Source organism: Engraulis encrasicolus, chromosome 5 (genome assembly GCF_034702125.1).
Source record: "Engraulis encrasicolus isolate BLACKSEA-1 chromosome 5, IST_EnEncr_1.0, whole genome shotgun sequence".
NCBI classification, from domain to species: Eukaryota; Metazoa; Chordata; class Actinopteri; order Clupeiformes; family Engraulidae; genus Engraulis; species Engraulis encrasicolus.
Window position 1 is genome coordinate 37,413,474 of NC_085861.1, and position 25,000 is coordinate 37,438,473.

General features: G+C 46.3%; 3 protein-coding genes across 3 annotated transcripts in view; 1 reads left to right on the forward strand and 2 right to left on the reverse strand.

Annotated features, from left to right (window-relative positions):
• Positions 1–7,115, reverse strand: part of rnf115a (ring finger protein 115a) — an 11,857-nt gene extending 4,742 nt beyond the window's left edge. Inside the window, exons 1-4 of the mRNA XM_063199239.1 lie at positions 6,961–7,115; positions 5,157–5,215; positions 4,908–4,962; positions 3,643–3,923 (exon numbers count right to left, since the gene is read on the reverse strand). Coding sequence (XP_063055309.1) covers positions 3,643–3,923; positions 4,908–4,962; positions 5,157–5,215; positions 6,961–7,110 — 545 coding nt within the window. The 5' untranslated portion in view covers positions 7,111–7,115. The remainder of the gene's footprint in view (positions 1–3,642; positions 3,924–4,907; positions 4,963–5,156; positions 5,216–6,960) is intronic.
• A 43-nt stretch (positions 7,116–7,158) lies between these two features.
• Positions 7,159–20,688, forward strand: polr3c (polymerase (RNA) III (DNA directed) polypeptide C). The gene is made up of 15 exons (XM_063199238.1): positions 7,159–7,260; positions 8,203–8,349; positions 10,681–10,945; positions 11,400–11,621; positions 12,749–12,828; positions 13,075–13,179; positions 13,487–13,579; positions 14,019–14,099; positions 14,385–14,436; positions 15,167–15,227; positions 15,588–15,738; positions 16,583–16,684; positions 17,978–18,027; positions 18,797–18,946; positions 20,179–20,688. Exons 2-15 carry the CDS (start codon positions 8,203–8,205, stop codon positions 20,258–20,260), a joined length of 1,641 nt encoding a protein of 546 aa, XP_063055308.1. The 5' UTR covers positions 7,159–7,260; the 3' UTR covers positions 20,261–20,688.
• Positions 20,689–21,336: 648 nt separating this feature from the next.
• The window catches only part of itga10 (integrin, alpha 10), a 77,648-nt gene continuing 73,984 nt past the window's right edge, over positions 21,337–25,000 (reverse strand). Inside the window, exons 29-30 of the mRNA XM_063199240.1 lie at positions 24,726–24,839; positions 21,337–22,254 (exon numbers count right to left, since the gene is read on the reverse strand). Coding sequence (XP_063055310.1) covers positions 22,198–22,254; positions 24,726–24,839 — 171 coding nt within the window. The 3' untranslated portion in view covers positions 21,337–22,197. The remainder of the gene's footprint in view (positions 22,255–24,725; positions 24,840–25,000) is intronic.

A 25,000-nucleotide genomic window follows, 5' to 3' on the forward strand; every position in this document is an offset into this window, starting at 1 on the left:
GATACCCCAATACTGGACAAACGCATGCAGAGGTTCAAACATTACAAAGAGAGACAGAGGTTCACACAATCACACACAGAACAGAGAAATTAAGAAATATCGGCACACTGTAGATTAGAAACCCCCTTGCTTTTCTATGTACTTCATACACAGGTTGCTACATAGCAGTTAAGGAAGCATCTTGGGCCTTAAAATGTACTTCATTAAACACCGGGTATGAGTCAGTACGAAGGAGTGTAAATCTCATTAGCAACATCTTCATTCCTCATAGAACTACACACTTCAACGCCCCTCTTTCAGCACGATTTGGGCAGTCATGGGTAAGCGGTTAGGGCATCAGACTTGTAGCCCAAAGGTTACCGGTTCGACTCCCGACCCGCCAGGTTGATGGGGGGAGTAATTAACCAGTGCTCTCCATCCTCCTCCATGACTGAGCTACCCCGAGCATGGTACCGTCCTGCCGCACTACTCCCTTGGGGCGCCATTTTGGGTTGCCAACTTGCACGGGTGAGGCAAAAATGCAATTTCGTTGTGTGTGTGCAGTGTGCAGTATTCACTTGTTTGCTGTGGAGTGCTGTGTCACAATGGCAATGGGAGTTGGGAGTTTCCCAGTTGGGCTTTCATTTTCACTTTTTGCGCAGGCCAATTCATTTCTCGGCACGCTTCCCGTACATGACTATGTTAAGTCAGCAATAAACCATCCTTATATCCTTCTATGAATATACACAGGCATACTCAAGCTACTAGCACAGCTTTCAGCAATGTGTCAACTACTGGAGGCAAATGAGTGGTACACATTAGCATTGGCTAAGGAAGTCCCACAGCAAAAAAAGGAGAAAACTGGCTTAACCCATTTTGTCCTAAGCCCTTTTTGGGAAAGGGTGCCCTCTGCCTATTAAATCCTAAATGTCTCAGCCTCCGAAGCACATAAAAACATGAAATGAGTTACATTTAAAAGCAAGGACCCTTGTTTTGCCTTCGAATGTGTTCATTCAGTTCTAATCTACCCACAGTTTCAAATCTCAAGAACCTGAATTCAGCGTATATGTGTCTCCAGGACACACTGGGTTAAGTGAAGTGAACTATCCACCTTTTCCTTTAGGTTTTTATTTTGGGGCTAGTGCAGGTTTTTCGTCTGCTAGTTCCTGTTCAGCTGCTCATAGTATAGCCTTCTGAACAATTCAGCACTAGCAACTGCTACCCTAATAGTAATGGCGCAGGCCTTTTCACCATGGATAATAAGGTGGATATTGGTGTGAGTGATGTTGACACACTCTTGAATACAGATCAGCCTACTTAAGCCACTGCCACAGCAGTATGCCTGCAGTGTGAGGTCAGGATAGGAGATTATGGGGAAACTCCAGCTTGTTTCAGCGGTCTGAAAAGGCTAAATTGAGAAACGATTACCGGTAGAAAGGGGTGAACTCTGTTGAAAGTTTGAAATGTGCATCTGATTTTACTAAATCGCTAACGTTTGGTCGTGATGTGTAATCTGAATCGATTGTAATGAGTCATCGTTCGGACCCCTTCCTCTTCCCTCCCCTGTCCGCTGATTGGCTGTCTGCCTGTTCCAGAAAACCCGGATGTAATGTAGTGTGAAAAATAAATTGACCGGAGCTTTTACGGATGGCATGTCCAGGCTGGGAAAACCCACAGCTGTGATTGTTGAGGCTACCATACACAACCTTGCATCACCACCGAGATAATCACCCCCATTGCCCCCATCTCTCACACACACAGCTGTGTTGTCATCGCGCATAGCAACATGACATGTATTATTCAGCATAGAGGCAGAAACACACTCAGCATTCAACACACACACACACAGTGCCCTAATAACACACCAAGCATTAAGCATCCCTAATATCACACTTACATTAAGCACCCCAATCACACACACACACACACAAGCTTAAACACAATCAGCATTCACAACCCCCATTGCAAATTCAGCATTCACCACACATTCAGAGAATCAAGGAGAGAGTGGGGTCAGACAGACGGGGGCGAGGGATATGTAGACATTCAGACTTGAAGGATAGGGGGTAGGGATGCACCGATACACATTTTTTCACTTCCGATCCGATCCCGATATCTAAATTTGGATATCTGCCGATACCGATACTACTCCGATCCAACACCAAAACCTCATATATGCACGAATTTCAACTTGAGGAAGGATCAAGATGACTATTTGGTCAGAAAAGGAAGTCAAAAGAACAGGAAACGAATTCATGAGTAAAAATATCAAGTAGAAAAGTAACAATCCCATCCTGAAAACTAATATGCAAGTGTTATGACTTCAAATTAACATTACACCTGGCTCAATAACAGTCCTGGGAAAATTCCGATACTTTGGGAAAATTCCGATCCGATCCGATCTCTGAAAATATGTTGATATCTGAACCCGATACCGATACACCGATACCGATATCTCATCCCTAATAGGGGGGGGGGCGTGGAGGGAGAGCATGATGGATAGAAGTGAGGGGGGGGTAGAATAAAGGACATGGTAGATATGAGAGAGAGAGAGAGAGAGAGAGAGAGAGAGAGAGAGAGAGAGAGAGAGAGAGAGAGAGAGAGAGAGAGAGAGAGAGAGAGAGAGAGAGAGAGAGAGAGAGAGAGAGAGAGAGAGAGAGAGAGAGAGAGAGAGAGAGAGAGATGAGAGGAGATGGAGACAATAGTGACAGAGCCCCTGGCACAGTCTAAACATACTACACACACAGATCCATGTCCAGTGCGTGTCTCGTGTGCTTGTGTGCCCTTGCTGCGTTGCAGCAGGAGAGATGAGCACACGCATGACGGGCCATGAGGGAACAGCAGAAATGTGCTGTGACAACCTGCTCTAGGACACCAGAGAGAGAGAGAGAGAGAGAGAGAGAGAGAGAGAGAGAGAGAGAGAGAGAGAGAGAGAGAGAGAGAGAGAGAGAGAGAGAGAGAGAGAGAGAGAGAGAGAGAGACTGTACTCTCACTCCATCATAGTGGAGAAGAAGACAGATTAAAGAAAGAGTCAGATGCAGAGTGACAGAAAGTAGGGGAGAGAGAAAGACAATGACTGCGAGGGAGATGCATGTTGGACTGTACTTATTCCGCCACAGCCGGGGGTGGGGACAGAGACAGAGACATGTGCGCTGGTTGCAGGGCCGGATTAATGCACAGGCTAGATATGGCTGCAGCCTAGGGCCCCCCACCTGCCAGGGGGTCCCCGATTGTCCAAAAGGAGTTGAAATCAATAATTGCACAATTGTGACAAGATGCAGTGTTGAAAAATACCTCTCCACAGTTGGCAGACATGGCATCCTTAATTCCTATCTTGGAATTATAACACTGTTTATTGCTGCACCGTTTACTGTTGCACAATTATTGCTGCCAAATTTGCCTTTTGAGGGGGCCTACAGCAACCTGTGGCCCAACCAGGCCCGGCAACCTTCATCCAGCCCTGGTGGGTTGGTGCTCACCCCTCCATAGCAGGCACGAGAGGCAGTCAGACAGACAGACAGACAGACAGACAGACAAAGGGATAGAGGGATAGAGGGATAGAGGGAGAGAGGGATGGACGGATGGAAAGACAGACAGACAGACAGACAGACAGACAGACAGACAGACAGACAGACAGACAGGTGTGGGTCGGTCGGTACTCACCCCTCCACGGCGGGCGAGCGGTCTGGCCGGCTGGTTCCTCTGGAGCGATATCGTCTCTGGGTGTGTACGCGTGGGGGGCGGCTGAGACCCCAGTGCTCGCCCCCTGCCCCCAGCGGGCTCCCCAGGGCTCCCCCGAGACCGCCCGGCACCGAGCCCCCGAAGCTGCCCCCACCGCCCAGACCCAACCCGACTCCACTGCCCGCGCCCGGCACCCGCGGCTCCGAGTCCGGGCTGTCGAAGTCCACCGTGAACGGCCGGTCCACAAACAGCAGGCGCCAGAGCTGCAGACACAAGACAACACATTTACTTGGCTAATGCCTTAAGAAACTTCAGGTGTCCAGCAACAGAAATACACACACATACATACATACATACATACATACACACAATAACAAAGATCCCAAACTGACTTAGCTGTCAAAAAATGGATGGATGGAGAGAGGGGGGTGGATGGGTGGAGAGAGGACGACATGGGCAGAGAGATTGAGATGGGGTTGGGAAGTAGGGAATTGGATGCAGAGAGGAAGAGAGACAGCAGGAGGACAACGAAAGATGATGGGGTCAGAAGGACAGGAAGAGAAGAGATGAGGTGATGATGTGGTGCTAGGGAAAGGGGGATGGAGGTGCAGAGAAAGACAAAGGAGGAGAATTTAGAGGAGTGGTGGTAATAGGGAGTGACAAAAACGGTGAAGAAGTCGATTCCATTCATGTTTGTGAGTAAGTGAAAGAGAGAGAGAGATAGCGTGGGAGAGAGAGATTGGGACAGAGAGACAGCATAAAGACAGTAACATGAACAGAGTACCATGAGGATGAAAAAACACTAACACAGAAACAAAAATAAACAAAAACAGGATGAGATGTATCGATTTCAGGCAGTGCAGCAGTGCAAAGGTACTATTCTCAGCAATATCAGATAATGACAACAAATGACAGACAGACAGACAGACAGACAGACACATTTTGATCTGTGGTCATGCGACTGGCTGTCTCATGTAAACACTTTGACACAACTCTTTGCCAGACAGACCACCTGACAGACAGGCAGGCAGGCAGACAGACAGACCAACAGACAAACAGAGCATGAGAAACAGAGGAAACAGAGAGAAACAGAAGAAAAACTGAGAGAGAGAGAGAGAGAGAGAGAGAGAGAGAGAGAGAGAGAGAGAGAGAGAGAGAAAGAGAGAGAGAGAGAGAGAGAGAGAGAGAGAGAGAGAGAGAGAGAGAGAGAGAGAGAGAGAGAGAGAGAGAGAGAAAGAGAACTGTACCTCTGCAAACTGTGTGGCCGTGTCATCTAAGCCATTGGCACCGTTTTCTAGAAAACTAGAGGCAAAAAAACATAGGATGTTTTCGTCAAGACATGTTTGTAAACAGGAACACACATAGATGCCATATCTGTGGACTACTTCATCACAGCAGTAGAACGGTGCAAAACTGAACACTGGCCCATTCAAATAACATAATCTTAAAGCAGAAAATATTCACACGTCCAAAAACACAAAACTTATGATAAGCACCTGGAATCTTCTGTGACTTCTTCAATAAACCCTGAGTCACATCGTGGACAGATGTATTCCTGAAAACAAACACAAATACCATTAGTCAACTGATGTAGTGTTTCCCACAGAATAGTTAGTTTTGTCAAGGTGGGTGAGGGAGTAGCTGGTATCAGAGACAAACAAATAGCTTATACATTATTGAACATTTTGAAATTATCTTTGCAATGTAAAAACTCTTATCAGGGGACCTAGGTACTATTCAAAGTGCACAGTTAAGTGATAAACCTGACGAAGTTAAGTTAACCTACAGGAAGGGGTAAACCTACTAATAGACAGTCCCCTAGGTGTCAGTTAGCTAAGAAAATGAGGATTCCAGACTCCTGTATTACATGGTTTACCACTACCTCAATGCTAATTTAATCAAGGTGCCAAGTGTTAGCCGTCAAGGTGGGCCGCCTTAACAGCACAGAGCTGGGGGAACCCTGTTATTCCTTAACACAGCCCAGACAAGACCATTAAAGAGACACCAGGACTAGAAAGCAAATGTATCAAATAGGCTGTGTATTCCTGAACACAAACCAGCATTATTCAATATTTCTATAGTTCTAGACATAGAAAGTCACTGGGGTAGCTGTACTCTAGAGAGAGCCTGATCAGTGGCTATTACTCAAGTCAATAGGCAGAGATACTCCTAGACACACACCAGCAGTATTCAATAGAGAGCAAATGGTTTATCGGAAAACACCACAGATAGACAGATAGCCTGTGTGTACATGCCACGCGCCCGCACGGGCTTCTTCGCGAGATTGCAGAACCGGCAGAACACGTCTGAGTTGCGTTACCAAAATTCTAAACAGACGAGCACACAGACACACACACACACACACACACACACGAAAGAAAACAGGTCACCTACACGCCCCCTGCACCGGAATTCCTTAATACCGCATTGATGTATACAGGAAATAGAATAATCGAGGAATACCATGTTCTGAATAAACAAGTAGGCTACGTTTACATGACAGACCACGTTGATATAGCAGAGGCTTTAAGTGGTTTATGTACAATTTAGGAAAAGGAAACACAAGTAAAGGCCATACTGCTTTAAGCCTAATGTTGTGAATTAATTGACTGACTGTAAAGCCAAATAGGGTCATGTTCCAGTGTGTTTAATCACAAAGCCATGCACAATGGTGTTGACAACCGGTGATTATGTTTATCGTGTGCGTACAATTGTGACATTTGTCTGATGACCATAGCCCTAGGCCATTTCGGTTTCGCTTTCCATTGCATTAACCGATTGGTAAAATCATGTTCGTATGTCAATCGTGCCGATTTTAATGCCGTTCTAGACAACGTCGTTGGACTTGTGAAAGACCACAACCCCCACTATGTGATGCCAATAGGGGCGATGCAAGGCATAACAGAGCAAAACAAACCAAAGCTAGGTAATATTCACATTAGGGAAGTAAGACAAGACTCAAGCAGCCTAAACGCCCTGATCACAGACGAGGGTGTAACAGCGCTCAATGATGATTTACTGAACACACAGCTCAATACTTGATTTAACGTGCTGTTTCAAGTCTGAACGACATCAACAACATTCCTTCAGCTTTTGTTGGGGCTCCGCATACAACCAGCTAGCCATCATTGCTATATGCTAGCCGTGTCGACAAGAACCCAGAGCAATTATGCTAACCAGCAAGCTAGCATTGACAAGCTCGGTTGTCTAGCCTCGCAGCGTACGACAGCGTTTGTCCAGGACTAGACAGGCACTTAGTTGGTATGACAGAGAATAAATGCACCAAATCAGCTTACATACCGGGAGTTTAGGGTTCACTTCGCCCTTACAACAGTGACAGAAGAACCGATGCGGGGGGACCGCTGCTGCCTCCGCCATTTTTCCTGGAATAGCACAAACAGTGACGTCGTCACAGTCGAGGAAACAGGCAGTCCGCCAGTAGTCCAGCATGCTGTTCGCCCATATCTGCGAGCCGAGGTGCGGAAGTCGTTCATAACAGTGAACACATGCGTTCGTGGAATGTGTCCATATAATATCACATTTTGGAGATTTTCTCTAATTGAGCGTACCCGTTGAGCATTCAGAGAAAATACCCTAAAGGTAAGGGCGTGCTGTTTATCACAGTGTTGCATATTTTACCCATGGTTCTGACGGTGAACTCCCAGCATGTAATGTGGTAAAGTAAAGCTACTGAAGCCGACTTCACAACTGTCAGGTGCTGATTTATGTGAACCACGGCTAAAAGTTCAGCTTTAAAGAGCTCCAACTCAATTCAGTATTTTGGAGCATACCAGCATGTCACTTTTTGACTGTAGAAAATGATGCTGCGTTGGGTTGGTCATTATTCATCGAAAGCATGCTTTATTGATGACAAATGGGACTACATTGAATGAGGGAGGTCATTCGGGGGAACAGAAGCACACTGCATGTGTGGGATGCGTTGATAGGCCAGGTGGTGTGTGACAACAGACGGTTCTCTCTCTCTCTCTCTCTCTCTCTCTCTCTCTCTCTCTCTCTCTCTCTCTCTCTCTCTCTCTCTCTCTCTCTCTCTCTCTCTCTCTCTCTCTATTAGACTAAGTGCCTATCAAGTTTCCGATATGCACGGGTGTACATGGGGAATGTATGCATGGCATTGTGCCATTGTGTTTTTTCAACTGTGTGATGAGGATGCTGAATCTCTGTATTGTTCAGCAGATAACCATTCCGGAGTTGTGTGTGTGTGTGTGTGTGTGTGTGTGTGTGTGTGTGTGTGTGTGTGTGTGTGTGCGTGTGCGTGTGCGTGTGCGTGTGCGTGTGTGTGTGTGTGTGTGCGCGCGCGTGTGTGTGTGTGTGCGTGCGCGCGCGCCCGCCTAATTATGCCTAATGTGTGTGTGTGCACAGATGATGATGGCAAAGTATGTGCCTGCATATTAAAAGGTATTGTTAGTGTGTGTATTTATCTAGACGACAGCTCAGGGTGTATCTGTGTGTGGTGATGTCCAACATGCATTTTGTATACCAATGTGATTCTTTGTGTGTGTATGTGTGTGTGTGTGTGTCTAGATGACAGCCCAGGAAGTTCGTCTGTGTGGGCTGCTGATGCAGGAGCATTTTGGGGGTGTGGTGGAGCGCGTGGGGACTCACCTCATCCGCAGCGGTGCGCTCACACTCAGAGCTATTGTCAACGAGACTGGCATGAGCCTCGACCTGGTAGGGTGTCTCTTTTTAGACTAGTTTTGGGGCATTTATGCCTTTATTTTTGACAGAGTAAGGAGAGTGACAGGAAACGAGTGGGAGAGAGATGGGGGGAGGATCCATGGTCTTGTGCCAGAATCAAACCCGGATCCCCGACAGTACGTCGCCTTAACTGTTTTAGCCACGGCCAAGGCCAGGCTCTCAGGTTTTTTTTTTTTTTTACTTCACTCCTTTGCAGTTTAGTTTTAACTCTTTCATGCTCTGTCATTCATTGTGAAATATTTATCATCCTCTTCTGTGCTCCTCTTAACCTTCATTCTTTCATTTTTTCACTCTGTTACTCATTCACTCTTTCACTGATTTTCCTTCTCTTTCCTTCCCTCCTTCTCTACCTCTCCCACTCTATCACTCCTTCAGTCTTCACTATTTCACTCCTCTACTGCATCACGTTGTTGGGTGTCATCCCTATGTTCCCCGGGTCCAATATTCCCTGGGTCCTATGTTCCCCGCTACCGGGGAACTTAGGACCCTCTTTTCAAAAAAGGGTCCTTTGTTCCCCACTGCTTCCAAGTAGACTGCAGCCGAATGTCAAAATGTGGGTTGTTGTTGCTCTGTGCCTACATTTTGTTTGTGATACAACTAGTGTGCAGAGGAGGGGATGCCCAGCTACCTTAAGTTGACATGTGTACACCTGCGTTAGCGTCACGTCTCATTGATTCCATTGAGACAATTCAGTCTTGTAACAGTAATGCTACTTGAGAAGACAATGGCAAGCAGCCTAATGATCATTGTACAAAAGCGTGCAGTCAATTTGGTTGAAGAGACATATTCGATGGACATTAAGCGCACAATGAATTGGTCAAAAATTCATTTGACAATGCTTTTTTAGTGAAAGGGTCCTAAGTTCCCCGGTCCCGTACAACGAGCGGGGAACATAGGACCAGGGGAACATGGGTACACTCCCGTACTTTGTTCACCCATTCACTCTTTCAGTATTCACTGTTTTCACCCCTCACTCTTTCACTCCTTCACTTCAGATCTCTTTTTACCCTTTCACTTATTTATTGTATGACTCGTCACACTTTCATTCCTTCACACCTTCCCTCCTCCGCTCAGTGTCTGAAACATGAGCCTGGGTCACTTGTTGCCCCTCCATCAGCGTAGCGGCTTCGCTTCAGTAGATTAGTGTGCTTGGGCAAGGTGATGGGGAGAGTTAAGACCAGACTAACTAACCACACCAAAGCAGACCATACTAAAGGAGCACAGTTACTGCTCACAGCCTAGACTAGGACATGACTTCCTAAAATACATACAATAATAATTTGCAGATATTTCTTAGAAGGGTAAGCAATTGAGAATGACTTCACCACTCTACACTCTGTACTCTATTCCTTGAGGAATTTGCCCATGGAATTCTTAATGGGCAGAGGAGGACCAAAGGTTTATTTATTTATTTTGTTTCTTTTTTTACCATTCTGCTCTGCTAGTAGCTAGCTACACGTCTACATGTTGCTGGTGGTCTCTCATATTGAGTACATGCAGACAGTTCACTTCACACTGGCAGTGGGTAGAGGTCTGTAGCTGTCTCGTTGTGGAACTCTTCTGGCAGTCCATGTTCCATAAAAAACATCACTAGATGTTTTTAAAAAGGCGCCTTAGCAACAGCTGATGAGGGAAGGTTTTACGTTTACATGTCTAAACGCTGTGCTCGCATCTTTCTAAGAAGCACTGTGCTGTAGAAAGTAGAGTGCGGTAATCTAGAGAAAATAAAGTAAAGTAGAGGGCTGTGGTGGTGACACAGTGCTTTCTTCCTTTCCACTGTGTGCACAGTCTGTGTGGTTAACATGATGCAGAGCTATCCAGTCAATTTCACACCATGTACATCTCCGTGTGATGCTAGCTGTCATAAAAAGGAAGTGAATTAGTATTTGCATTTATGTTAAGTCAAAGTTGTCAGTCTAGTAAGTCAGCATACACTTTTAGCCATTACAATCAAATAATACATACAATACATGAGCTGCCAAAATAGGCTTGTATTATGCTATACCAATGATATAATATGCACTAGTGACAATACATGATAATATGATTATTCGTTAATATAACTCTCAGTCCCCCCTCCCACCACTTGTGAAGAAGTCTACTTGTGTTAGCATAATACAGCATCTGTGTATTAATGTAATAATCCTACAATAATGTACCACACTCACACACACACACAGGTGAAGAGGTCTCTGTGTGTGTTTGGTGTTTTTTATGGCCAGTGGAGTACTGTGTGTGTTTCTGTAATAATGTATAAAATATAGTATTGGTCATCGTATAATAATCTATCTCCCCTCTCCACAGGTGAAGAAGTCTTTGTGTGTGCTGGTTCAACATGGCATGTGTGTGTTCGGGGCGGGGCGGCGGGGCCCGGGGTGGCCGGTGGAGTACCGCGTGATTGTGGAGCGCATGCTGTACATGCTGAGGTACCCGCGCTACATCTACACGGCCAAGAGCCTCTACGGAGACACGGGAGAGCTGATCGTAGAGGAGATACTGCAGAGGGGACAGATGACTATGAGTGCCGCCGTCAAGACCGTAGCCGACAGGCTCACACAGAACATGGAGGGTGAGACGCATACGTGTGTGTGTGTGTGTGTGAGAGAGTGTGTGTCACACACGCAGACTGTGCGTCTGAGTGTGTGACTACAGTGAGGTGGTGTCACATGTGAAGTGGTGTTTAACTACAGTGAAGTGGTGTTTCGTTTGTTATTGATTATTACGGTCTGGCTATTCCAGACAGTTGCTGAGGTGGTGTCCAGTTAATGGTGATTGACTACATGTGTCTAGTTGTTTGTTCATTTATTTATTTATTTCTATTTTAGGGCCTTTTGCCTTTATTTTTGTTAGAAAAAAGGGGAAGGATCGGCAAATGACCCGGGCCGGAATTGAATCCGGGGGTCGCTGGCGTAGTAACCCAGTGCCCTACTGTTAGGCCACGGTAGGGCCATGTGTCTAGTCGTTGATAGTTGGCTGCATATGTATGGTTGTTGATGGCTGCATGCATGTTATGTGTGTTTCAGATGGCTGCATGGACTACAGTGAGGTGGTGTCTGCCTTCTCCAACCTGGTGGAGACCCATTTCCTGCAGCGCTGCCCCGTGGTGGGGGAGCCGGGTAGTGCACCCCCTCCAGCTTCCACCAACTCGCTGCTGGACGCACCGCCCCCTCCCCCCGCCATCACCTGCCCCCCCACACCCGAGAGCAACCCCGACTGCTACCGCCTGCCACAGATCAACCTCAGAGGTGAGGAGGATACCTGCACACACACACACACACACACACACACACACACACACACACACACACACACACACACACACACACACACACACACACACACACACTTAACCTAGGGTCAGAACACACACACACACACACACACACACTTAACCTAGGGTCAGAACACACACACACACACACTTAACCTAGGGTCAGAACACACACACACACACACACACACACACACACACACACACACACTTAACCTAGGGTCAGAACACACACACACACACACACACACACACACACACATACAGACTTCCCGAGCAGTATGTTATGTGTAATACAGTGTAGGTATGATTATGTATGGAATAGCGGACGACGAGGTGTCCCGATATCAAGGGAAATAATGGACGAGGCGGAGCGTTCTAAACAGCCCGACGGCGCAGCCGAAGGGCTGTTCGCTTCGCCAAGTCCATTTTCCCTTGATATCGGGACAACTCGAAGGCCGCTATTCCGCTTATCACCCGGTTACCAGCATTTAAGTATTAATTTATTAATATCTTGATCTAAGGCTTTCTGAGAAAGTAGATTCACCACTGCGCTTGGTACGTTGCCATGGGCACCACTTCCTAATCTAGTGAGACGCGCCTCTATCGGAGGCATGTAAGGACGCGCAGAGAATGTTGGTGACTTGACAACCAAATGCGATAGAATTGACGACTGGGTTTTTTACTTGACAACCAGATGCGATAGAATTAGTAACGGGGTCTTGACTAGACAACCAGATGCGATAGAACTAGCGACGCGGTCTTGACTAGACAACCAGATGCGATAGAACTAGTAACGGCACTTCGCCAGAAAGTTAGAGAAGAAGCAACTTGGACGCCCGCACGCCCGCATGACATCATAGTTGTCCTGCTACCGGGGAATAAAGGACACCTGCTCAGCCAATCAGAAGACGTTCCGTCTGCTCACTGGGTGATAATATGACTTATAAGTGTTATTATTTTACATTTGCCAGTGTAGTATGAGAGTATGTGTAGTACATATGCTGTGACAGGTGAGTGTGTTATGTTGTCATGAGCGTTGATTGTTGAGCATGTGTAGCACATTGTAAATGTTGTGTGCTGTGCTGTGCTGTGCATCAGGTCGGGGCAAGCGGCGGCGCTCGAGTGAGGATGGGGAGGAGCAGAGGGGAGGCAAGAAGCCAAAACTGGACAACGGAGAGGTGGGTATCGCACTCTACAGAGGTACACTAACTACTAACACCACCTGAAGAACTAATATTGTTTTTTTTGATTGTGTCAAATCATTGGATTTCACATAATTGAAACACTTTTAAGTGGCCTGTATTCAGATGTTGTATGTTGTATATTTCCCCTCCTTTCCCCCTCTTTTTCTTTTCATTTTTTCTTCCTCTTCTCTATTTTTCCACTTCAATTCTTCCTCTTCTTCTTCCTCTCCTCCTCTTCAGCGTGTGGGAGATGAAGATATCTACTGGCAGGTCAACTTTGCTCGTTTCCACCTGCATTTCAGAGATCAGGCCATCATCTCAGCTGTAGCCTGCAAACTAGACCAGGTAATGCACGTGCATGCATGCACACACACACACACACACACACACACACACACACACACACACACACACACACACTTGCATTCCAGACACCGTATGTCTCACCTAAAAATCTGTTATACCTGCACTCCCATTCAAACATTCAAATGCTTTCGTCCTGGGGCAAGCCAAAGCTGTCAATGGTCCTGGCTGTATACTCTAGAATATGTATTCTTTCAGTTTCGTGCTGTGATTAATAAATGCATTGTAACACTCCTGTGATGTTATGTGTTTTGTAACTCTGCTGCTGTTGCTGTGTGTCGTGTGACAGACTAGCAGTGAGATCGTGAGGACCATGCTGAGGATGAGTGAAGTCACCACCCAGCCCTCTGCAGCACACACACAGCCACTCTCAGCCAACGAGGTACTGTACCACTATATTACACACACAGCCACTCTCAGCCAACGAGGTACTGTACCACTATATTACACACACAGCCACTCTCAACCAATGAGGTGCCACTTTATTACACACAGACAGCTTATCTCAGCCAATGAGGTACCACTATACTGCCATGCAAAAATGAATTTATATTGAAAATGGTCTTCATAACACCTCCTTTATCTTGTGACAAAGCCTTGTGGTCCAAATGTGTCCCGTTTTAGAGATATCACTTTGTTTGAGATTTAAAAAATGATTTCGTTAATCAACATCTGTGTACACCATGTGAGCGAGACGAGTCAACAATGCGTCTGTCAAGTCAAACACAAATCCTCATGATGAGAGTGCACAATGTCTGCTTAGCAGTGGTGTGTGTGTGTGTGTGTGTGTGTGTGTGTGTGTGTGTTTCATCTTTCATCAGATATTCCGAGCGCTGCCCCCCAATTACAGCATCGGCCGGCCCATTCTAGACCAGTACCTCACTCTACTTGTGGACGACCCGGTAGGAACAGACACAAGAACACACACGCACAAGCACACACACAAGAACACACACGCACAAGCACACACACACACACACACTCACCCCACTTTACTGGTGGACGACCCAGTTGGAACAGACCTTTACTTACGCACACACACACCCACACACACACACACACACACACACACACACCATTCGTTGATGACCGGGTGGGTAGAGAACCAGGTCTGACCTCATCTGACCTTTGACCTTGACAGACTGCTGAGCTGTGATTGGCTAATAAACTGTTTCTCATCATTACAGATGGAGTTTGTGGGGAAGTCTGGAGACAGTGGAGGAGGCATGTACGTCGTCAGTATCCTTTCAATCACAAAGGCCTCAGCTCTTTCACTCCAGTTATTTATCATCCATCCTTCATCCATCCATCTAGCTGTATATTCATCTATCTGTCCATTCATGAATTCACCATTTCATGGTGCGATGTCTGTATAATTATAATGATGTCTGTTTACTCTGGTGTATCACCCAGTTGAAACGGGCACCGGTGTGTTTCCATGAGCACCTGGGTAAAGTGTAATGGAGAGAAGTGATGGGCCCTGCTGTAATCTAGTGGTGATGCTGATGCCAATGATGCTGATAATGATGATGGTTGTATATTGTCTAGTGATAGTGACAACGATGATGATGATGATGATGATGATGATCATAGTGAACAAGGTACATGAAAGTCCTTGTGCACAACCCTTAAGTTGTCCAGGCACAGGTGTGAAGCAGGAAAACTTCCCTATCATCATCAGTATGAAAAGTTCATTAAACACCGCACTGTGGATACTGTTCTTTTTTCTCTTTATTTTTTGGAGCGAACAATGCGTTTCTGAAGACGCACTGGGCAAAATGTGTTGTTCGCTCCAAAAAATAAAGAGAAAAAAGAACAGTATCCAGTGTGCTGTTTTTAATGAACTTTCCATGTTGATGATGATTGGGATGTTGATTGTATATTTTATAATGGAGGGTACTGACTGCCCCTGCTGCAATCTAGTGATCATGATGATGTGGTTTCAGTCTTTAACCCCATGTCACCTCAGATCTACACAGAGCACTGGCAAACCTGGCACGAGCCACACTGGAGTCTGTGGTACAGGAGAGGTAACAAACACAAACACACACACACACATTTTCTGTAACTCACACACTCACCCTTGGCCTGTCCACACACACCACTGTCCTTCTTCAACATATTCAGTTCTAGATCTGTTGGAAAACACAGAGCCACATGTGGGTTGCTATTACTCCATAACACATGCTTTTATGTGCCAGGCGTAATGACGCTGTACTGTTCTAGTTCTGCCCATCTCTGTGACGGACACACATGTATTTCACTGTCATTGGCTGACTGTACCTATTTGCCATATGTTTGGCCTGGTGCTTATGTTTAAATGAAATACATCTGTAAATATATCACAATGCCTCTGACCTCTGGCCCCCGTCCTGCTCCTCTCCTCTCAGGTTCGGCTCGCGGTCGGCCCGCATCTTCCGGCTGTTGTTACGGAAACGGCACCTGGAGCAGAAGCAGGTGGAGGACTTTGCCATGATCCCTGCTAAGGAGGCCAAAGACATGCTGTACACACTGCTGTCGGAGAACCTAGTCCAACTACAGGTAACACACACACACATAAACACTGACTCAGGACATGTTGTACACATACTGTACACACTGCCGTCTGACAGCCTAGAACAGCTGCAGGTAACACACACACACACACACACACACACACACACACACACACACACACACACACACACACACAATACCGACTAAAGAGGCCAATGATGGCACAGCACAGGTAAAACACACACACACACACACATATGCACAAGAGCTGCCAAGGATGCATGATTGAGTCTAAAATGACTGCCAATGTGACTTAATGTAACAATGCTTTACAATGTGTGATTTATAATGTGTGATGTGACTGTGAAGTATGCCAGACTTAAGGGTAACTTCAGCCAATTTCAACATGCAGTTGTAATGTTCACACTACCCTGGACTTGTCAGTACCTGAGATTTTTCCGAGATCCTGTTCATTGTAATGAGGGCAGGTGTTTGTTTACATTTAAATAAATAAATAAATAAAACATATTTATTTATTCCCAAAAACAACAAAAGGTTATGCAACATCAGCAGACAACTAACAAACAGTGATACCTTTTGGAAAATGTTTTAGAGTAGGTGTATGTTAAGATTTTTTAAAATGTTAACAAAAGCTGCCCCCATTAGAATAGCTCAGATCTCGGAAAGGGCTGAGCCGAAAAATGCGGCATCACCGGGTACTGACAAGTCAAGGGTAGCGTGAGCAATACTGAAAAATTTATAGTAGCGTGAGCAATACAACAGAATATTGAAATTGGCTGAAGTGGTCCTTTAATATGTGACTTCATGCCCATATAAGGCTTTGTAATGAGTGACTGTGTTATAATGTGATGGCGTTGTGTGTCCATAGGAAATCCCAAAGACTCCTGACCACGCCCCCTCTCGTACCTTCTACCTGTACACAGTCAGCCAGCTACCCACAGCACGCATGCTGCTACAGAGATGCTACAAGGTACACACACACACACACACACACACACACACACACACACACACACACACACGCATGCTGCTACAGAGATGCTACAAGGTACACACACACACACACACACAGTCAGCCAGCTACCCACAGCACGCATGCTGCTACAGAGATGCTACAAGGTACACACACACACACACACACACACACACACACACAGTCAGCCAGCTACCCACAGCATGCATGCTGCTACAGAGATGCTACAAGGTACACACACACACACACACACACACACACACACACACACACACACACACACACACACACACACACACACACACACACACACACGTACACACACACACACACACACACACACACACACGTACACACGTACACACACACACACACACACACACACACACACACACACACACACACACACACACACACACACACACACACACAGTCAGCCAGCTACCCACAGCATGCATGCTGCTACAGAGATGCTACAAGGTACACACACACACACACACACACACACACACACACACACAGAGTCAGCCAGCTACCCACAGCACGCATGCTGCTACAGAGATGCTACAAGGTGTACACACACACACACACACACACACACGTACACACACACACACACACACACAGTCAGCCAGCTACCCACAGCACTCATGCTGCTACAGAGATGCTACAAGGTACACACACACACACACACACACACACACACACACACACACACGCACACACACACACACACACGTACACACACACACACGTACACACACACACACACACACACACAGTCAGCCAGCCAGCTACCCACAGCACGCATGCTGCTACAGAGATGCTACAAGGTGTACACACACACACACACACACACACAGTCAGCCAGCTACCCACAGCACGCATGCTGCTACAGAGATGCTACAAGGTACACACACACACACGCACGCACGCACACACACACACAGTCAGCCAGCTACCCACAGCACACATGCTGCTACAAGGTACACACACACACACACACACACACACACACACACACACACACACACACACACACACACACACACACACACACACACACACACACAAGGTCAGCTAATTACCCACAGCAAGTATGCTGCTACAGCGATGCTACAAGGTACACACACACACACACACACACACACACACCTTTACATCATACATACCTAATATCCCATAGCATACAGTAACAGTGTTTACACCACGAGACACATATTACGTGGAAGAATGGTGTTATGTCTCAATGCCAAGGTCTTTACAGTCTGTCCTCTGTGTCTATTGCAGACTGTGAGCAACCTGATAGAGAGACGCCTCTTTGAGACCAAGGAGAACAAGTAAGCGAGATCATATTGACCTCTCTTAAGGTCTTTTTTTCTTTATTTCCCGTGTAGTGTGCAGGATCACTGTGGCCTTCCTTAGATCTCTATTTTGCTTTCAGGGAATATACTTCTGTTTTGCTTCATGAAAAGTATGCTTACATTTGGGCATGGGGTCGGGACTACCTAGTTGGTCAGAGGGAATGCATTGCTGTGAGCGAGTGATTTGACCAAAGATTTTCTTAGAGTACGATAATTTCAACTCCGCCCACCCAACTCAAAGGAGTGTGCTCAAATTCGGTCTGCGAAGGGGGCGTTGTCCCCTCCTTCTTCTCTTTCTGTGGCATCTCATGACGGCTTGCATAAGTTGTGCGCCGCTACCGCCATCTACAGTGCCAAGGGAAATCCATTTATTCTCAACCTAAAGTCTCCAAAGGTCTCCTAATCGAAGGTCTCCTAAAGCAGTGTTTCTCAACCTTTTTTGTCTTATGTACCCCCTAAGCCTTTTCGTTGTGCCATAAGTACCCCCTAACTCAGGTTTTACATCGCCTTTTTTATTCCAGTGTGACTATGCTCCATGCATTTGTTAAAATTACATTTACCCAAGTACCCCCTGTAGTGTGCTCGCGTACCCCTAGTGGTACACGTACCCCTGGTTGGGAACCACTGTCCTAAAGGGGCGTTCACCTGATGTCACATGGATCCAGGAAATGCAAGGGCTTGAAGTATCTTTCTCTACTGGACAATTCTTTGATTTGACAGCTGTCTACTCTACTCTGCCCTGTAGGCGTCACCTGGAGAAGTCTCAGCGAATCGAGGCCATTCTGGCGTCGCTACAGGCAACGGGGGCGGAGCCTGCTCAGCTCCAGGAAGTGGAGGAGATGATCACCGCCCCTGAGAGGCAGCAGTTAGAGGCACTACGCAGTCACATCAACAAGTAGGACACACACACACACACACACACACACACACACACACACACACACACACACACACACACACACACCAGCAGTTAAAGGCACTACGCAGTCACATCAACAAGTAGGACACACACTAGGGATGGTACAAACCGCACCGAAAACCGAAACCGTACAATTCACACACATACCGAACCGAACCGTGCAATCCGTGGCAAACCACAATTCATGTACTGCCCAGAAAAATATGTAAAACAGAGATTCTAGGAGTATCTTATCCAGTCTCTCTGATTAAAACATTAGCGTATGAGACCAATCAGAGGATGACACAATTAAAATCACACCATTTTCACATTATAAGCCTATACAAACCATATGTAGGATATTTAGTGATAAGTCCAATTCTATTAGCCAATTGAAAGACTATTTATCAGCAGGGGCATTATCATTTGGAACGCTCAGACAGCGCACATCAGCTGACGACAGTTTAAGTTCAAGCACAAGAGGCAATTCTCAGACACATGCAAAATGTCATATTCAACTTGTGCATCATCACTTTAGAACTGCAGTTATATAAATATTGTTTAATACTCCCAGTGCACCATTTATCATTAACAAAAAAAAAGATCTGTAGAGAACCGAAAACCGTGACCTTGATACCGTGATATGAACCGAACCACCCCTAACACACACACACACACACACACACACACACACACACACACACACCAGCAGTTAAAGGCACTACGCAGTCACATCAACAAGTAGGACACACACACACACACACACACACACACACACACACACACACCAGTCCCCGAGAGGCAGCACGCAGTCACATTAACAAGTAGGACACACACACACACACACACACACACACACACACACACACACACACACACACACACACACACACACACACACACACACACACTCCAGACCCCAAGAGGCAGCTGTTAGAGGCACTACGCAGTCACATCAACAAGTAGGACACACACACACACACACACACACACACACACCAGTCCCCGAGAGGCAGCACGCAGTCACATTAACAAGTAGGACACACACACACACACACACACACACACACACACACACACACTCCAGACCCCAAGAGGCAGCAGTTAGAGGCACTACGCAGTCACATCAACAAGGACACACACACACACACACACACATACACACTTACTTATATAAAACACACATATTCTATTTCCCTGATGACTGACACCCGTTGTCTCCTCTCCAGGCTGGACTCCAGTGAGAACCAGGTGGACGAGTCCATCTTCCTGCTCGAGTCCTACGTCAAGTCAGCCGGCACCACGCGCTGACACACGAGAAGAGAAGAGGGAAAGAGAGGAGCGAAAAGAGACAGAGAGAATGATGGAGAGATGGAGACATAGTGAAGAATGAGAGAAGATGAGATGAAGGCGCTTCCATTCCAGTCTCAGACGTCAGGTGGACTCCTCATGTGTGACGTGCCCAGAGTGAGCCTGTGTGCACCGTTATGGAGCAGAGGAGGCTCAGTGTTTCAGTTCACTACATTACATACATTTTATTTTATAGATGAAGAGTTACATTGGTGGCTGCCAATAGCACCCAACACTATACCTAACCAGACTATGCCAGAATCACCCCAGATCTGGGCCGGGAGTGTAATTCATCTTCCGTGTGTGTAAGAATTTAAGTGTGTGTGTGTGTGTGTGCACATGCTTCAAATGACTTTGAATGGTTCAGTCAATAAAATCTTTTGGTTTCATTGGTTTGTGATTATTTGTGTGCTGGACAGAGAGACAGTTTGAAAGCTACTGTAAAGAAAGATTGTGCTCTCCCAACGAGTGTCGACCAGCATACTGGAGCGCTGCAGTGGAGCACACCTGCACCGTTAAAATACATTTGAGTATTTCTCTACCAGAAAGTTTAAAAAAACGAACAGTTTCCTTGCAACATCTGACTTAACTAGTTGGTTTACAAATGTAATCTTGTGAGGCTCTGCAATTTGGATTAATGCACAAGAGTTTGGTTTTTAGGCCACTGTTGGCCAGAGGGTGTTTGAGTCATAATTTTTCAGCTACTGAAACTATTTTGTTTTGTTTTACTAGAAATGTCACATAGTGGGCCTTCACATGCATCAGGCATCGAGAATGTAGCGCTGGTGTTGGAACGGGTCAGTGTTAGAACGGGTCAGTGTCTCAATGACCATTTATGGCCGGCCCTTCAGGCTGTATTATCCGTCACCCGATATAATTTGAATATTTCTAAGGTGATGTCTGTTGTAAAGGTGGCCAGCTTCAATATAGGCCTAAAGTGCAGGTGGAAATCCTGGTTTGTGTTCATAGTATGGCCCTTGGCGGCCCCTCAAATGAAAAAGTCTATTCTAAAATCATCAATTCTGGATATTACTGAAGATTACTAAATGAAGACAGAAGACATCTGACTACAGTTTACAAAATAGCTTTATTGGTCAACAGTTTAAAAAAAAACGAACAAATGAAAGAAGACAATTAACAATTAAAAACCTGATAACAATTTACAGAGTTGCTGAAAAGTGAAACCTGTAATGAAACTGCAGCTTAAATAAATGCACATGACATGAAATGATACAGGAATACTGCTATATTACAAACGTTGGTGTGTGTGCCGGTGTAAGGTGTGTGTGTGTAGTCCAACCACCACCCTCCTGTTCAGAAACTGTGTGTGTGTGTGTGTGTGTGTGTGTGTGTGTGGTCCTACAGTACTACCACTGCCCTGGTGGAAACAAGAGGTGTGTGTGTGTGTGTGTATGTGAGAGAGAGAGAGAGTGCTCCTACAGTAGCTGCGGCCCCAAGCAAGAATTCAAAGGAATTAACATTACAACAGAAATCGCTACTACTGTAGTAAAGTGGGAGCTGGTTTTCACCAAGGAGGGGCTTGGGGGCCCCAAGCGGCTGTCTGCCTAGCCTGGTGACAAGAGTCACCTCTGCCCCTGTAGTCAGTGCAGGAGGGGAATGAACAGAACAGCCAATGGCAGGCCTGGTCCTGAAGGAGGTGAGAAAAGGGCAGGTGAATGTGTGTGTACTGTGCATGTGCCCATGGGAATGGAGTGTTGGTAAGTGTCTGTGTGTGAGTGTGTATGCACAGTGTATGTGTGTGCTCTGTGTGCCCATGGGAATGGTGTGTGTGTGTAGTGGTCGAGGTCAGGTATTTTACAGGGGGCAGGGGAGCGTTGTAGTGCACGCTCGTGCGGAGAGAGGTTGATGGTGCAGGGTTGTTGCCGTGACAACGCAGCTCACTCCTCTTTGTCTTCGTCCGACTCCTTCCTCTGCTTCCTGGTGAAGAAGCCCAACTGAGGAGAGAGGAGAGGAGAAGAGAGAGGAGTTAAACATCATTAAGTCTGACTGAGGAGAGAGGACAGGAGAGGAGTGAGGGATCATCATAGAGTTAGAGAGAGGAGAGGGAAGGAAAGAGTATGGTTTGGAGATCATAAGCCCAATTGAGGGGAAGAGGAGAGGGGTTAGAGATAAAATGACCCAACAGAGGAGAGGAGAGGATAGAAGACTGGAGTTCAACATTCTGCAACTGAGAAGAGAGAGGAGGAGAGGAGTTCGACATCATAAGCCCAACCGAGGAAGAAAGATAAGTTAAAACATAGGCTCCATTCCATTATCCAATCTCCCGTCCTCCTTTGTGCTAGTGGCCACAGGATGATGTCGCAAGACGTCATTTACAATAGAAGTTTAATTCAATATCTCGCAAAGGCGCAATTCATTTTCTCATTTGCAATCGGTATGTCGAATGTAGAAAAGTCCCCCAAAAGTTGTGCAAAGGCTGACAGCGGGGAATCTATTCGCATGAGCGAAGCGTGCGGCCACAAACACAAGGAGAGGACAGGAGTTTAGATAATGGAATGGATCTACTACTATATGGCCCAACTGAGGAGAGGAGAGGAGATGGAATGTGGAGTGTGTGCTGTAGCATGTCAGGATAGATGTATTGTGCGGTGTAATAGATGGTGTGTGTCTGGTGAGCAGGTATACAGGGTTCCTACACTTTTTCAAAACGCTTTTCCCAGGACATTTCCAGGACTATTTTTGGATAATTCAGGACAGAGGTTTTGTCCATAATTTGGACATACACAGCCACACTCAATTCATTTCAGAGATAATGTGACTTTATGTGTATCTGTGGCAGATATGGGCAACCTGATGGACAGTTAAAAGCAGGTCATTTGGAATATGTGGCACTGTATTCTAAACTAATGAGTCCAGCTTGCTCATCACTGATCTGATGTATCTGGGGGAGAAGGCATATTGAGCGTGTCGTGCTGTAGGTGGTATCTGGGGAGTAGATGTGGTACAGCAGCTGTATTGAACGTGTAGTCGTAGGTGGAGCCTGGTGAGTAGATGTGTATCTGGTCCCTAGGGAGTAGACCTGCTTCTATTTGGAGCTCTACAGTGTACGTAGACTATAGGGCTGTAACGATACACTCAACTGACGATTTCACATCTGCCAATGTTATAAAATAAAATTCGCAATAAAACTATGACAGATTGTAGGTAGAATAGGTTACAAGAGGCTACAAATAATTGTAAAAAGTTTCAATATAATAATTATGATGATTTGAAGCTTAGAAGCATCATCACTTCATATCATGTGGTAGTTTTCTGGACTGATGGGTGTCAAAACTTTGAAAGTGTGTATCACGATACTGCCTCCTTGTATCACGATACAGTATCATGAGTCTGTGTATCACGATTTCTCGGCTCGATACAATATTGTTACAGCCCTAGTAGACTAGAAGCTCTTCTACAGGGGGCAGTAGAGTGCCTGACTGTATTGAGTGTGTCGCAGCTGGTGTCAGTACTACAGCACATGTGTATCTGGTCTCCGCTGAGTAGACCTGCTTCTATTTGCAGCTCTTATGTATGTAAATTAGGAGCTCTTGTCCATGGGGCAGTGGAGCGGCTGTGTTGAGCGTGTGGTTACTAGGTGGTATCCGGATACTAGCTGTATTAAGTGTGTCACAACAGTACGCTGGTGTCAGTGTAGTAGATGTGTATCTGGTCTCTTGGGAGTTGGCCTGGGTCTATTTGCAGATCCCCAATGCAAATCACCTGAACCTCTTGTACGTGGGGCAGTGGAGCGGTTGTGTTGAGCGTGTGGTTACTAGATGGTGTCAGGATACTAGCTGTATGGAGTGTGTCATAAGAGTATGCTGGTGTCAGTGTAGTAGATGTGTGTCTGGGGAGTAGGCCTGGGTCTATTTGGAGATCCCCAATGCAAATCACCTGAACCTCTTCTCCATGAGGCAGTGTAGCGGCTGTGTTGAGCGTGTGGTTACTAGGTGGTGTCAGGATGGATACTAGCTGTATGGAGTGTGTCATAAGAGTATGCTGGTGTCAGTGTAGTAGATGTGTGTCTGGGGAGTAGGCCTGGGTCTATTTGGAGCTCCAATATGCAGATCGGAGACACTTCTACCTGCAGTTGCAGATACCTTGACCCACATACAGCACACACACACACACACACACACACACACACACACACACACACACACACACACACACACACACACACACACACACACACACACACACACACACACACACACCTGCTAGCTAGGTCTTGTGTGTTTGTGTGCGCGTATGTGTTGGTGAGCGTGCAAGTGTGTGTGTCTGTGTGTGTGCGCAGGGAATCACGATGGTGTTGCTGCTGCCCCCACCTGGGTGCCACCCCGGTTGGCCCACCCCTGTGTGCGCGTGCTTATGTGTGTTTGTGTGTGTGTGTGTGTGTGTGTGTGGTGTGTTTGTATCTGACCTTCCAGAGTATGAAGATGATGAGAGCCAATAGCAGAAGGCCTCCGATGATGCTGCCAATCAGGATCCAGAGAGAGATGGGGATGGACCGCCCCTTTAGAATCTCCAGCACCGTCTAAAAAAACACACACACACACACACACACACACACACACACACACACACACACACACACACACACACACACACACACACACACACACACACACACACACACACAGTCATACATCATGTGTATAAACACATAGGCTTAACATAATACATTTACCATATAGA

Coding starts and splice junctions, on each gene's coding strand:
- polr3c (XM_063199238.1), top strand. CDS start 8,203: ATGACAGCCCAGGAAGTTCGTCTGTGTGGGCTGCTGATGCAGGAGCAT. Junction 13,180..13,486: donor TAGCCTGCAAACTAGACCAG/GTAATGCACGTG, acceptor GTCGTGTGACAG/ACTAGCAGTGAGATCGTGAG. Junction 13,580..14,018: donor AGCCACTCTCAGCCAACGAG/GTACTGTACCAC, acceptor ATCTTTCATCAG/ATATTCCGAGCGCTGCCCCC.